The 15618-nt window shown below is 43.0% G+C and overlaps 1 protein-coding gene across 1 annotated transcript in view; it reads right to left on the reverse strand.

The window, feature by feature from the left end:
- The window catches only part of TEX26 (testis expressed 26), a gene marked incomplete at its 3' end in the record, with an annotated part of 39768 nt that extends 28345 nt beyond the window's left edge, over window positions 1-11423 (reverse strand). The window contains exons 1-3 of the mRNA XM_082675642.1: window positions 11305-11423; window positions 7062-7146; window positions 462-630 (exon numbers count right to left, since the gene is read on the reverse strand). Coding sequence (XP_082531768.1) covers window positions 462-630; window positions 7062-7146; window positions 11305-11365 — 315 coding nt within the window. The 5' untranslated portion in view covers window positions 11366-11423. The remainder of the gene's footprint in view (window positions 1-461; window positions 631-7061; window positions 7147-11304) is intronic.
- Between the last annotated feature and the right edge of the window lie 4195 nt (window positions 11424-15618).

Genomic DNA, 15618 nt, shown 5'->3' on the forward strand with positions numbered 1-15618 from the left:
TGGTGGCGCAGGGTGGTGCCAGGGCAGGGGAAGCCGGTTCGAGCCCTGGTCCAGGAGGATCCCACATGCCGTGGAGCAACTAAGCCCGTGCGCCACCACTACTGGGCCTGTGCTCTGGAGCCCGTGAGCCACAGCTACTGGGCCTGCGTGCCGCAACTGCTGGGGCCCATGTGCCTGGAGCCTGTGCTCCGCAACTGGGGAGGCCACTGCGGTGAGAGGCCCGCACACAGTGGCGAAGACCCAGCGCAGCCAAAAATAAATAAATTTATTAAAATAAATGTTTCTTATGTAAGGGGATAAGGAAGTAGGAGTTAGAAATAAATGTGAGAAGGTGAGCAGAAAATAGTCTAAGAAGGACCACAGCTTAGATGATGAAGGATCTTTGGGATATATCCAAACTCTCATTCTTACGGATTATTGATAGAATATCACGTTCAAAAGATATGTAGATATTATCTTACTTGACTGGGGTAATAAGATTTGTGGTTCTTGATTCCTCTTGAGGTTCCAATGTTGATCAAATCTTCTTTAGAATATGATTTCCAAACATACTCATCATTGTACTGTGTCTGGTTGGGAACAGGATAACTAAGTGAATATGTATATCCTAATCTTCTGGTACTTTTCTGACTGTGAGAAAAGGGTGGAAACTAGAGTAAGGGATTAAATACCAAATTTCACAAGAGTACACATGTCAAATAATTTTTGAAAGATTGGCTGCCTTAAGACTTGATGCCAGAAATAATTTAATTTCTAGGTTTCCCTGAAAAGAAACAATCCTGTATATTATTATGGCCCTTAACAAAAGTAAGAGTGTCCTAAATTTAAAAGAATAATCTGAAATACATTAATTTTTTACTTAATTTTTTTAAAGAGATGAGTACTCTTCTGTGTAAACAGTACTTGAGTATAACTAAATACTTGGTGAAGGAAAGTTTCTTTATGTAAAAAGTATTCCAGTTAATAAAAGGAAAAATATAAGAATTAGGATACCACTGGCTTGCAAGTCCCTAATGAAATGACGCATCTAGGCAATGATCAGCAGTTGCCACTCTGGATATACGTGCCCAACACCACCTATTAAATACTTTTGTGAAAATACCCAACCTGAATCAGATGAAGTCTTTGGAATATTAGATTACAGGAAATACATGAAAAGAAGGATAGTTTTAAATGACACTATGGGGATGGAGTCAGAAAAATCCAGAACAAATCATCTGTTTCTTCAACAAAGAAATTCTCAGAAAAAAAAAGTGGAGGAACCTGTAGATTAAATGAAGTAAGAGAATACAATGCAGAGACCTTGTCTGGATTCAATTTCTAACCAACTGTTTGTTTTTTTTTTAATTATGAGACAACTGGGGAAAATTTGATCGCTTATTGGCTATTTGATATTAAGGAATTGCTTTTTTAGGTGAGATAATGGTATCGTTACGTATTTTTAAAGCATCCTTATCTTTCAAGAGATACATAAAAATATACTTTGACTTATGATGTAATGCCTGGAATTTGCTTCAACATTAGCCAGTGGGAAGGCTAAGTGGAGGATATACATTAAAAATGTCCATGTGTTGTTGATTATTATAGCTGGATAATAGCTAGGGATTTATTGTATATTCCTTTGTGTGTGTCTAAAATATTTCATATTGACTTTTTTTAAAAAAGAGGGCTGGGTAAGATTCAGGTTACGTCTGTAAGAAACCAAACATCTGGAAAGTGGGATACATCTGGACGCTGCACTATTTCACTTGTCATTCAGATGTACAGATTCAAGCATGACTGTGGTCCTAAATCAAACTGAAGTCATCGAAGGTGCATGAAGACCTTTCCAAAGGGATCACAGCACAAATTGCTTTAAAGGAATAGATTTTCACATCCATATTTCTCAGTATATTCTTTCTTAACATGTATCTGCCTGAGACACAAAGCTGCATATCTAGTGGGTCTTTTCCTTCCCGCATCCTTTTCTCCCTTCCCCACTTCACCATAGGATCTTACTAAGGTGCATTACACCTCAGGGTGTTAGCTGCCAATGGTGAGAGGGGCGCCGGGAACTTCATAATGGTGATTCAGGGAACTCCCTTGTAACCCAAATTCCATATACTTACCTAGGGCTTGCCGTTCTAGGTCAAGAGTAAAGGGTGGGGCTATAACCAGAGCATTATGGCCTGTGCAGGGATGTTCTGAATGTAGGTACACTGTAGATTGGTGTGGCTGACAGTAATGGCTAGTTTTCCCTGTCCTAAAAATTATCAAATGTTCATCCCTCTTTAAGGAGAAGCTTCTAAGAGGAGAGCAGAGAATATAGATTGCTGAAAATGGCTCTTTCCCCTACATATTTAAAGGTAAGCATTTTTCCAGCTTTAAAAAAATCCCTAGGATATGTCACTAGCTGGAAAGAAGAGCATCTCTGTTTAGATGAAGCAGTACAGGATGGCGATGCTGATTCTTTTCAATGTACCTGGAATCTTTTCTGAGACTATCAAATTTTTAAAGATTCACTGGATAAAACTGGTACATAAAAATCTTGTGATCTTTTTTTCAGATTTTGTATTCATCATTCAATAAGGTATTTAAAGCTAAGTTTTTAACCCAAACATATTATGAAATATTTACTTCAATATAGCCAGTCCTCATTTTATTTGATGATGTAAAATATTTAACAATACATGAAAGTATACGCTAGCTTGTCAGACTAGTAATTTTCCATATATAACAATATACTTACCATATATAACTTTCTCTTTCATTAAATACATAGTAAATGTTTGATTTGGTTTCCAAATAAATCAATGAAATTGTTTCTGACTTTTATGCATGATATTATTTAATTATTTTCCAAAGTCAAGCACTAGAGTTCTGCACACATGAGAACATATTTAACTAAAGAACCTCATATTTTTTTATCATACTCCTCACTTCACAGATAACTTACATATTTAGCTACATATTTCATTGCATTATTTTTGTTACTTGGATGTAATTAATCATATTAGACCTGAATCTTTCTACACTTCTCCTGTCTACTTTTAATAATCTTCCCTACAACATGCATTCTATAATTTATCAGTAGTTTTCATAATATTCCTCAAAACAAATATTAACATTTATTTAACCTAGAATTGTAGTCAGATTTTTATTTTGACAGGAAGTAAACCTAATTTCACTTGTTGGTTGGACCACAAGGACTGATTTTACCAGCTAGGTAAACATGGTGTAAATTGTATGAGTTAAATCTTTAGCTCAAAGATTTGGATAAAAATATATTTAGAGTATGCAATGACAAAAGCATTTTTATAAAAAAAAAGATTATTTTGGAAAACCTTTATTGAAATTAATGTTCCTATTTTCCAAGTCCTTTTTGAGTATATAATATTAAATAAGTTTCTTCCAAATGAAGGAGTAACAGATGTAATTTAATAGTCATTTGTTAAGACGTGCCTTTTCAGGCCATATATGACAAACCCACAGCAAACATCATTCTCAGTGGTGAAAAATTGAAAGCATTTCCTCTAAGATCAGACACAAGACAAGGATGTCCACTCTTGCCACTATCGTTCAACATAGTTTTGGAAGTCCTAGCCATGGCCATCAGAGAAGAAAAAGAAATAAAAGGAACCCAAATCAGAAAAGAAGAAGTAAAACTGTCACTGTTTGCAGACGACATGATACTATACATAGAGAATCCTAAAGGTGCCACCAGAAAACCACTAGAGCTAATCAATGAATTTGGTAAAGTAGCAGGATACAAAATTAATGCACAGAAATCTCAAAATGAAAATCAAAATTAATGCACAAAATAACATAGGAGGAACACTCTTTGACATAAATCACAGCAAAATCTTTTAGACCCACCTCTTAGAGTAATGGAAATAAAAACAAAAATAAACAAATGGGACCTAATGAAACTTAAAACTTTTGCACAGCAAAGGAAAATATAAATAAGACGAAAAGACAACGCTCAGAATGGGAGAAATATTTGCAAACAAATCAACAAAGGATTAATCTCTGAAATATATAAACAGCTCATGCAGCTCAATATTAAAAAAAAACAAACAACCCAATCAAAAAAATGGGCAGAAGACCTAAACAGACACTTCTCCAAAGAAGATATACAGATGGCCAAGAGGCACATGAAAAGCTGCTCAACATCACTAATTATTAGAGAAATGCAAATCAAAACTACAGTGAGTGATGATGCCCAGTTAGAATGGGCATCATCAGAAAATCTACAAACAACAAATGCTGGAGAGGGTGTGGAGAAAAGGGGACCCTCTTGCACTGTTGGTGGAAATGTAAATTGATAACAGCCACTATGGAGAACAGTATGGAGGTTCCTTAAAAAACTAAAAACAGAATTACCATATGACCCAGCAATTCCACTACTGGGCATATACCCTGAGAAAACCATAATTCAAAAAGACACATGCACCCCAATGTTCATTGCAGCACTATTTACAATAGCCAGGTCATGGATGCAACCTATATGCCCGTCGACAGACGAATGGATAAAGAAGATGTGGTACATATATACAATGGAATATTACTCAGCCATAAAAAGGAATGAAATTGGGTCATTTGTAGAGACGTGGATGGATCTAGAGACTGTCATATAGAGTGAAGTAAGTCAGAAAGAGAAAAATAAATATCATATATTAACACATATATGTGGAATCTAGATAAATGGTACAGATGAACAGGTTTGCAGGGCAGAAATTGAGACACAGATGTAGAGACCAGATGTACGGACACCAAGGGGGGAAGTGGCGGGGGGGGGAGAGCTTGGTGGTGGTGGGATGAATTGGGAGATTGGGATTGACATGTATACACCAATATGTATAAAACTGATAACTAATAAGAACATGTCTAAAAAAATAAAATAAAATATTTTAATAAAAATTTTATATAAAAATACAATAAAATAAAAATAAAATTCAAATATAAAAAAGAGACAGGCCTTTTCAGTATACTTCTCAGAAAAAGGAGATAGGGAATAACTCAATAACTGGATGACAAATCATCTAATTATTTGCTTTCAATGAAACTGAAGGAGTACACAATCAAGCTGTCAGCCAATCAATCATTAAAAAATCACCTTGTGATTTTTGGCATATAACCATAAAGAGTTCAGAGTGTCGAATGACAATGCTACACTAAAACTCCTTTCATTCACATCTACTTAATTATGAGAACAAGGTTTCTCAACACTAGCATTTATAAATTGAAAAAAAAAAAGCAGGAAAAATTGATGCTGAATGTGGTCTCATTCCCAACATAATAACACTCAAATCTGGAAACATAAAGTAATTGAAAACAAAACAGCCCCATTTATCTCATCAAGATGCAATTCCAAAAAATTTACTTTTTCTGTTTAGTAATTATTAACACTTGTAATGTGTTTATTGCTTTGAGCAATTCTGTACTAAAAATAATTGTGATAACTCAATACTTAGGGTCCTATAACATGTTTAAAAATTAATGTCAATTAATATACTGAAATAGTTGCAAAGAGGTATAATGGAGTGATCAATAAATTGCTTTCAAACACAAAATATATTAGAGCAGCGTAAAATTCTATGGAGGAAGTAGACTGGGAGTAAGAGCTCAAGAAGGAAAGAGAATGAAATAAATGATCTGTTAAAGAAGAGCTTGTTTGTATATATTTTTTAAAAAGGGTCAGAGTGAGTATCAATTTGCTAAGGTGGTTAGATTACCCACTGGTTATATGTAAAGAAATGATTTAATGGTCTTGTTTTAAAATGTCAATATTTAGGATGGGCTGGAAGTTTTATCTTTTACAGCTATTTAAATTTATAATAAGAACTTTTCTGTGGACTTTAAAAATATGTGAATTTGAAGACCACTGACCTAGACTCCATAAGTACCCATTTGGTTTTGGCTTTCATCCCAAATGTTTCTTCTTCAGACAACTGTTACTGTTTGGGAAGCTGGCATAACCCTTACTGTCAGATGGTAAACCTCCCAGTAGGGGATATAACGTGACTCAGTGGGATAGCCGGTAACTCGGAAATTAGGAGTCTTGCAGACCTGCACTTTTTGGAAGTCTGTCGTATATTATGCTGGGGAAAAATGAATGAAAATTTGGGGGGTAACTTCTTCGTGCTATAGTCACTGGATTAATGCTTTCAGTTTGTCCTCAGAACAACCACCTTATGCAGCAGTCATCATTCCCACTTTGCCAACCATAAAACTGAGCTGTAGCTGGCTGGTTACTTGCCTAAGGGAGCAGAGGAAATAAGGGGTAATTAGAGCAGGGAGCTGAGGCTGGAACCCATTTCTGCCTGACTGCACCACAGTCTGGACAGTACTCCATTTGACTTCTCGACAATGTGAACTTTTAAGGTGAAAAGATCCTCTATTTTGGAAGTAATTTACAGAGTGAACACAGTCAAGGGAAGGTCCTCCATGCTAATTTCCCACCTACCACTGATGCAATGAAAGACAGGGCTTTCGCAGCCCCACCCTCTCTCACCCACCAATGAGCTTAGAGAGGCGGCTGATGGACAGAAATTCCCACCACCCTCGGTTCAGGTGGAATTGAGGGAGGAGTTGCAAGCAAACATTGCTTTAGGAAGCAATAGTTGGAGGAGTGAAGGTAAGGGGAGGGGGACTGTGGCCTTGTTCCAGCTTCCAAGACTAGTATTGGGTGGAAGTGCTAACAATTACTCACTTATCCAGTCATTCAGTTGTCATTGCCTGCCTACTGTATACCAGGTAATGAACTCAATTCATGCTCCATGTTTAGGTAGCACAGTTCTCTTAACTGTATACTGGCTCTGTTGTAAAGCATGATACACAGTGGCTTTATGAAAGATCCATGTGTTAATTTTCTCAATTTTCCTGTAGGAGCTTGGGATACTCTTTGAAGGGGAAACCCCCTCTGATGCTTGGAGGAGACCTGTGCGTGCAGTGGGTCTTATCTGAGTTCATTTTCTACAAGCCTTCTCTGATTACTCTCTATTGGTTTTGGACTCTGAATAATAGAAGAAAGGTGAACAAATTCAAGCGTGTATATCAATCTGATTTGAATTGGAATGTACCGAATTAAAGCAGGCACTGCTCCTGTCTTAGGTGTGAACGCAGTCTTCGTCATGGTGGCGTAGGAATCCCGATCGGTATCACCTGCTAAAAGCACAATAAAACAGTTTTAAATGTGGCAAGCCAGCATATTTTGATCAAATGTTGTTTTAATAATTAAAATAATTTTGCAAGAGACAAACATTTTGGGTGGTAATGCAGAGTGTAAAGGAGTGAAGGCCAACTTGTGAGCTCCACTAGGGTAGAGGGGAAGCTCAATTTAATTATGAGTTCCCCCCCTAGATAAAAATAGGTCTATTGTTTTTCTTGAGAACTCACATATACTATTTTAAAGAATTCGAGCAATACATAAAAATATAAAGAAAAGAGTTCATTTGAAATTCTATCATCTTAGGATGTTCACTATCGCTGTTTTATTGCCTGACTTTTCATGCATCACATTAGATATACCTGTAAATGCATGAACTGATTTTACACAAAGAGGGTCATAGTTTCCATGTCAGGTTCTCTCCTGGACCCCTTGTCGTGGCTTCCTCCTGGCCCTGCTTGTAATCACCCTCCTCCCAGGTAGCCCATGTCAACAATTGTGCCTGTTTCTTTCCAGACTTTTATAACTGCTACTATAATCATATACAGATTGATATATACGTACATCAATACATTATCACATTGGGTTCTAGTCCTATTTTGTTTTACAAAAACAGGCTCATCTTACACAAAGTGTCCTCTTCTACCTGTCACTTAACGGCGCCGTATGGGAAGCCCCTCTGACTCGTCTGGTGCAGCTCTAATTAATTCTTTGTAACGACTGTGCAAGATTCCGCGGCATAGCTGTTCTTTAAAGCTGTGAGAGTGAGTGAGCTCAGCAAGGGAGGGAGTGGCATTAGAGGAGGTGACGTCCAAAGGCTGAAGCCCGGGGCCCCCCAGTGTCAAGAGGCTGGGGAGCTGAGGGGAAGCCGGTGAAGGAGGCTGAGAAGCTCAGTGAGCGAGGTGAGTGGAGACCCAGGAGGCTGTGGTGTCCTGATGGCCGAAGGAAAAACATGATTCCAGGAGGAGGGAGGGACACCTACAACGGCAAATGCTGCTGGCGGGCCCAGAGGGTGAGGATGGAGAATTCATCAGTATGCAGACACGAGGACTGATCTGCCCCAACCTCCCCTTGTGAACGGAGGTACCACCAGATTACTTGGGAATATATTTTTAAAATTTAATTCGATCATTCTCTCTTTCTTCATATCTAGGCAGTTACCTGTGGCTTTTTAGATTTCACTAGCACCTGGGTGAAATGATCCCTTCCATGTTCGAAGCAAAGCCGTCTGGGGTCCATCACCTCACCTCTCACACCGCACCCACCTCACTGCCTGCCTTTTCTCCCGTTCACGCATCCTGAATACAATTGCCGTAAAGCATCTTTCTCAAAGGTGTCTTCAATTTCCAAATAGTCTGAAAACCTATATGCCACTGCCTACATATAAAAAAGAAACATTTAGTTTTTGCCATCTGTGTACTTCTCCCCATCTCTCCCATCTCTCCATCTCTGCCATCCAGGGCTTGTTTCTCATCGAACAGGTCCTTGAATCCAGCCAGGCAGCTGCATCTGCCCCTCTGTAACTATTCACCCGCCGCCTTCACACGGGGTGAGCTTCACCTCCACCTGAGGCTTCCCCGGGCTAACTAAAGCCTTAGCCCCTGCCTGTCACGCTCTGTCCTTCTGTTCACAGACTCCTGGCTGGTGTCTACGCTCTGATCCCATTATACTAGAAATGACATTATCCTTTGATTCTTCTTCTTTAGTGGGAACCACTTTATACTTTAAAGCATTTTATTCCAACAGCAGAATTAATGTTCTTTGTTAAGAGAATTTCAAGCACGGACAAGTAGGTGGGGAGAAATTGTGAGGCTGTGTTGCTCTTAAAATAAACTATCACTTCACCTGATTTGAAGCTGAGTTTGACTCTTAGAAGGATCTAGAAGGATCTTCTGCACAGAGACTGTCTTTTTCCGAAGCAAGCAACACCAATCTAGGCCTGATCACTCTGCAGATGCAAGTAGGATTTGAGATGAAGAACACCCTAGATTATCCGGTGGGCCCTAAATGCAATTTCAGTGTCCTCAGAAGGAAGGCAGAGGGAGGTTGGCCACGGAAGAGGAGGAGGTGATGTGACCATGGAGGCCGAGACTGAAGTGATGGGCCACAGGTCAAGAATACTGACAGGGCTTCAGGGCTTCCCTGGTGGTGCAGTGGTTGAGAGTCCGCCTGCCGATGCAGAGGACACGGGTTCGTGCCCCGGTCTGGGAGGATCCCACATGCCGTGGAGCGGCTGGGCCCGTGAGCCATGGCCGCTGAGCCTGCGCGTCCGGAGCCTGTGCTCCGCAACGGGAGAGGCCACAACAGTGAGAGGCCCGCGTACCGAAAAAAAAGAAAAAGAATGCCGACAGCCACCAGAAGCTGGAAGACGCAAGGACGGATTCTCCCCAAGAGCCACCAGAGGGAGTGCAGCCATGCCAATAGCTTGATACCAGGCTTCTGGCCTCCAAAATGTGAAAAAAATAAATTTCTATTGTTTTCAGCCACCAGTTTGTGGAAATTTATGGCGGTCCTTGGAAGGAATACAGCACTTAAGAGCCCAGTCGATAGTAATAGTTCGATAGCAATTCGTCCATAGGCGTCATCAGCCTCATCCTATTTTGAGACCAGAGCTGGACAGTGACACATTAGGCCCACCTTTTAGAGGGTGACCCTTCCATCAGTGGAGGATGGAGTAGCACAGAGTGGCTGTTAGAGACTCAGGACCGGAGGTGAAGGGGCAAACTCCCCCAGGGGAAGGGACACTTTGGAGGCAGAATCAGTGACACCTGGAGATGACATTGAGGTGTCAGTGAAGCTGCCCTCCCCTCTCCTTTAAGCAGATGGGACCCTCCTTACTGAGCTTCCAAGTCTAGGAAGACAGTATAGTTTTGTACGTGTTGCGTTTGAGGCCCTTCTGTGCCATCCAAGTGCATCTGGTAGACAGATGGATATTTTGGTCTGAGATCTAGGAAGAGCATCTGAGTTAGAGATAAAGATGAGAGAGCCGTTGATTGGCACCTTTATGTAGACTAGAAGCCCTGTGGCAGGATATGGCCACTCACATAGGGGATGTAAACCAAGAAGGAGAAAACCTGGAGGACGCCAACATTCCCAGACAAGAGGGGGGAGAGCAGACAGTGAAAGAAACCAAGACAGGGTGGCTAGAAATGGAGGACGAGACTCAGGGGAGTGGGGCGGGGGGCCGGGGGGGGCGTTCCTGGGGAGGGCTCCAGCTCCTCTGCCTGGACACCATAGAGAAACTCGTGTTGTAAATATTTTTGTATTAATTATTTTCATTTGCTCTTCGTAATTTACAAAGGGATGAATGGGATGAAAGTATGCATTTCATTCATTCTCCTGGGACTACAATTCTAGGGAATTTGCAGTTGAACAATCCCCACTGCTCTGTAGCCACCAGGGAACCACAATTACCCAGCTAGAGGGCTGCGATGGGTTATTATTGCCATGAGAAAGACCAGGATGGAGCTGACTACACAGTAATCATGCCAGTAGCACCACAGCTAGAGTGGCTCTCCCTCCACTGACACAAACAGCTGAGTTAGTACACCAGCTGCATTCGCATGCAGAATTAGTATTAAAAGCACTGCCTCTGTTAGATACAAAATCCCTTTGAAAGAAAAATCAGCGAAGTTTAGAAGCGACAGCTGAATGCCATAGTTCCCAGCCTCTGCTACAGCCGCGGGGGTGGGGGTGGGGGACGCTGCAGATCCTCTTGGGGGTCGCTTCTCTGCATTCTGCAGCCCCTCCCCGCCCTCTTTCTGCGCTGTTTCCCAGATCCTGCCGGGGATCAGGGCCCCCGCTGGGTCTGCTCTCTTCAGAGCTCCCGACCTCTGTTGCTTCTTTGTCTTTGTCTTTGTTCTCCAGACACTAGGCCTTCCTTTTGCTTGTCCCCTCCTGGACATTTCATGGGGTGTTTAAACTCCGAGCTGTTTAGGGAGGGCTTTGACAGAAGGTATGGCGAAGGGCTGGAAAGGGGCAAGGTCGTGAACACCCTTTCATTTTCCCTGACTCCCAGCCTCTCCTTAAATTGAGTCCCACCCGTAAGGAGGAGGCACACACCCTTGAAGACCCGAGCGGCCTTCGCTCCAGGCACCGCGTCTCCAAGGGAGAGCCCGTCCCCGCCCCCCGCCGGCTGGCAAGGTCCGCAGTCTTACTTGGCAGGATCTTGTGGCCGCATTGAGAAGGACACGGAGCCTCGGGCCCAGGCTCTGCCATTCTTGCTAGAAGAGGCCGTCGCTGGGCCTCTCGCACCAGCCGGGCTGGGTGCTGCGCGGCTGCTTTGCGACGCTTCGCCATGGAGACGCGGGGAGGTTCCCGGCGGCTCAGCCCCCGGCAGACGAGGTGCAGGGCGCTTCACCGGGCCGGCTGGGGAACCCGGTCTGAAAGTAAAAAGATGTGTTTCTAGTAATATGATGGATACCTTACTTTCGTGTATTTGTCTAGTTCATGCAATGAGCTTTCCCGAGAACTGTCTTATATATATTTGGGGAGAGGAGCAAAAGAGGCCGAAGAGAAAGTAATATTGTCAGATTTTCAACTGCAAATTGCCAGCTATGCACAGTTTTCAGCTTAAGCGAATGAAGGCGAAGTCGTCAGGGATCTTGCAGGATCCGAGCAAGAGGAATTAAAAATCACAAGTAATCTTGCGTTACGTGGAACTAGAACCAGAGTTTCTGAGATAGTTTCATGCCATCAAACTGGTCATCTCTGCACAGGAATTAGGAGCCGGCAGGGAGGTGAAAGAAAAGTGCGCTTGGAAAGAGGAGTGAGTAGGGACGTGTGTGACACCTTTCTTCTCACCGGGCCATGTTCCTGGCACCAAAAATCGTTTTTGTGACGGTCAGTGTCATCATTCTTCTGTCCCCACAGGTTCAACTGGGTCTCTCACCCCCATGTATGTGGAGGGTCTTTTATATTATTTGACAGCTACCTGGTCATTTGGCACATAGGTGCTTAGTGATATTGAATGTCTCCTGGCTAGGACACAGCTATTACCCACTTGGATGCGAAGAGGAAACAGTAAGTACGCATTGGAGACTGTTGGCACCATGCTTAGAAAGCAATTTACAACCATCCCTTAACCTTTCAAGGGGTTATTCTAACATAGACCTTAAGCGAACAGTGAAGTAACAAAAGGGAATTTATCAAAGGAGACAGAATAGGCATCAAAGTAAGGATCCCATGTACCTATGCAAGGATTTCTTCAAACTGAAGAGCTCAACCAGAAGTTTCTGAGAGTCGAGTCCCATCCATGTAATGGAATGAATATAACAGATTTAGGCTCTCAAATTTATAGCGATGAATGGTGGGACACACAGACTGCTGTCGATGTTATTAGAAGGAAGGAGTCTAAATTAGGATTTAGTAGTGGAGTCTAAATTAAGAAAGTAACACCCAATAACAGATCACTGTCTGGAAATAGTAGAGCTAATTAGCATAGCATAATTTAAAAGAAATACACTTTAAAAATAGAGCAGTGAGTATATAGAATTTTTGCAGTGAATTTGTATTAATATCTTACATTTGTCTCGTCTTAGGCAAGCTGTGAAATGGCGGGGAGGGATACGCGCTGAACCGAGAGCCGGAAGATCCGTCACTTTCTACCTGAAGGCCTTGGGCGTAAAGCAGGTACTGCTCCGGGCCTCAGCTTCCTTATCTGTAAAATGAATATGTGAGTACCCCCCTCAGTGGGCTGTAACGATGAATAATTCTAATGATAAGTTATAAATCGTAAAGCCACACACACCTAAGGTATTGCTCTTTTGTCTTATTACTCTTTTGATCTTTTTTTAAAAAATTTAATTTTATTTTAAAAATTTTTTAAATTATTTATTTTATTTTTGGTTGTGTTGGGTCTTCATTTCTGCGTGCAGGCTTTCTTAGTTGTGGCAAGCTGGGGCTACTCTTCGTTGCCGTGCGCTGGCTTCTCATAACAGTGGCTTCTCTTGTTGTGGAGCACGGACTCTAGGCGCGTGGGCTTCACTAGCTGTGGCACGCGGGCTCAGTAGTTGCGGCTCACAGGCTCTAGAGAGCAGGCTCAGTGGTTGTGGCTCACGAGCTTAGATGCTCTGCGGCATGTGGGATCTCCCCAGACCAGGGCTTGAACCCGTGTCCCCTGCATTGGCAGGTGGATTCTTAACCACTGCGCCACCAGGGAAGTCCTTCATTCTTTTTTATAGCCTTTCATTTCTGCTTCTGCTTCTGCAGACGGATGGTTGATACAGGTCCATTTCATTATGAGCAGTATAGCTCTCTTCCTGCCTTTGAATTTGGGTTCCTTGAGGCAACTCCGTTTAAGGATTAAGCAGAATATTTTTCCTTTCTTCTTTCCCTCAACAAATACTGAGCACCTGAAGTGAGCTGGATGATGACATTAAGGGCAGTGCCCAGAGTATTATGGGACCTTGGGGGAGGGGGAGAGGAATTGCCTGAGCTGAGTTTTCCAAGATGCCCGGGAGGCGACCAGATGAAGAGGGAGAGGTGCCCCAAGGCCCAGAAAGGACCCAGGAGGGGGAAACAGCCTGTGTCCTCCAGAGGCCCTGTGAGCTTGGTCTTGCCATACTGTGAAGGGGGAGGGGGACAGCCAAGCAGCCCCACAGCCCCGCTGAGGAGCTCCACCTGAACATGAGGAGTGTGCACTGAGTGGGTCAGGCAACAGCGTGAGGGCTCAGGTCAGTCGTTTAAGTAAATCCTCTTTTCCAGGAGTAAGAGAAGCAAGGTTCCATTCACCTGCCAGAGTGGATCCATCACCCAGACACTAAGACCTTGAGGTTGCCAACGCTCCTGTGACAGAGTTCTGAATTGACCAAAACCAGTTGAGAGCAGCTGCATCAAATGAATTAAATGGGAACTGGTTTCCAATTCACATTATTACAAGAAATTTCTTTCTGCCACACACACGTACAGAGGGAGCGTGATATGAAGAAGTCAAGATGGGGGTGGGTGGTGGAGGGAAGAGACAGCAACAAAGGAACACTCAAATTTTTTTTTTCTTTCTTCCTTTTTTGCGGTACGTGGGCCTCTCACTGCTGTGGCCTCTCCCGTTGCGGAACACAGGCTCCAGACGCGCAGGCTCAGGGGCCATGGCTCACGGGCCCAGCCGCTCCATGGCATGTGGGATCTTCCCAGACCGGGGCACGAACCCGTGTCCCCTGCATCGGCAGGCGGACTCTCAACCACTGCGCCACCAGGGAAGCCCGAACACTCAACTTTTGCCTGTGAAGGAGAAGAGGGTCTAGTGGGGGAAGAGGGTGTGGGTCACATGGAGACTTGAAAGGAGAGAAGAATAACCAAGTTCATAAGCCAAGGGTAAGAAGCAGGGAGAGAGAGAGAACTTGATGCTCCAGGAGAGAGTAGACAGGGTCCCAGCCAGGAGAAAGCAGATGTACCAGCAAGCTATCCCCAAACTGAGCGTGTCCACACCACCTGGGCATTTGAAGAGAACACGAGTTCTGAGTCAGTAAGTCGGGGGGGAAGCAAGATTCTGCTTTTCTAACAAGATCCCCAGGTGATTCGTAACGCTTGAGATGGACAGGTCTAGAGCCTTGTCCCAGGACCAGCGGCCTCGGCATCACCTGGGAACTGGTTAGAAACGCAGAAACACAGCTCTCCCTCCCTCCCCCACCGAGCTCCTGAGTCAGGATCTGCAGCTAAACCTCCAAGAGATTCCAGGGCACATTCGAGTTTGAGGACCTCTGCTCCGGGTAACGTGAGAGGAAAGGTTGTCTCCGGAACGAGAGGAAGAATGTGAAAGAGTTGATGGGAGACTTGGCCGGTGACTGTTTCCAAAAGCCCAGAAGAGGTCACGGACATTCTTCAGCAATGCCAAGTGCTTTGGATATGAATGTACTGAGTGAAGTTTTTCTGGCTTGCTTGCTGTATTTTGGCAAGACTTCCTGTTATTATGTGGTATGCAATGCTTTTATTCAAGTGTCTTCATGTAAAAAAAAAAATACTGTCTTTTCTCTTTGTTTTAGCTGATGGATTAACTCGTAAAACATTTTCTCCATTTCTGTGATGGACTCTGTATTATTAAGCGTTCTCTAGAGAAACAGAACCAATAGTGTGTGTGTGTGTGTGTGTGTGTGTGTGTGGAGAGAGAAAGAAACTTAGTTTAAGGAACTGGATCACACAATTGTGGGGACTGGCAAGTCCTAACTCTGCAAAGTAGGCCAGCAGGCCAGAGGCCCAGGGCAGCCCAGGGCAGATCCTACATTGCAGTTCAAGTCTGAAGGTCATCTGTGCAAAATTTTGTCTTGCTTAGGGGAGGTCAGACTTTTGTTCTATTCAGGCCTTCAGCTGATGGGAGAGGTCCATTCACATTGTGGAGGGCCATCTGCTTTACTTAAAGTCCACTGATTTAAATGTTAGCCTCATCCAAAACACCCTCATAGAAACATCAAGAATAATGTTTGTCGACACATCTGGACACCGTGGCCCAGCCAAACTGACACTTAAAATTACCATCA

The sequence above is a fragment of the Grampus griseus genome (assembly GCF_964374135.1).
Source record: "Grampus griseus genome assembly, chromosome: 18".
Taxonomy (NCBI): domain Eukaryota; kingdom Metazoa; phylum Chordata; class Mammalia; order Artiodactyla; family Delphinidae; genus Grampus; species Grampus griseus.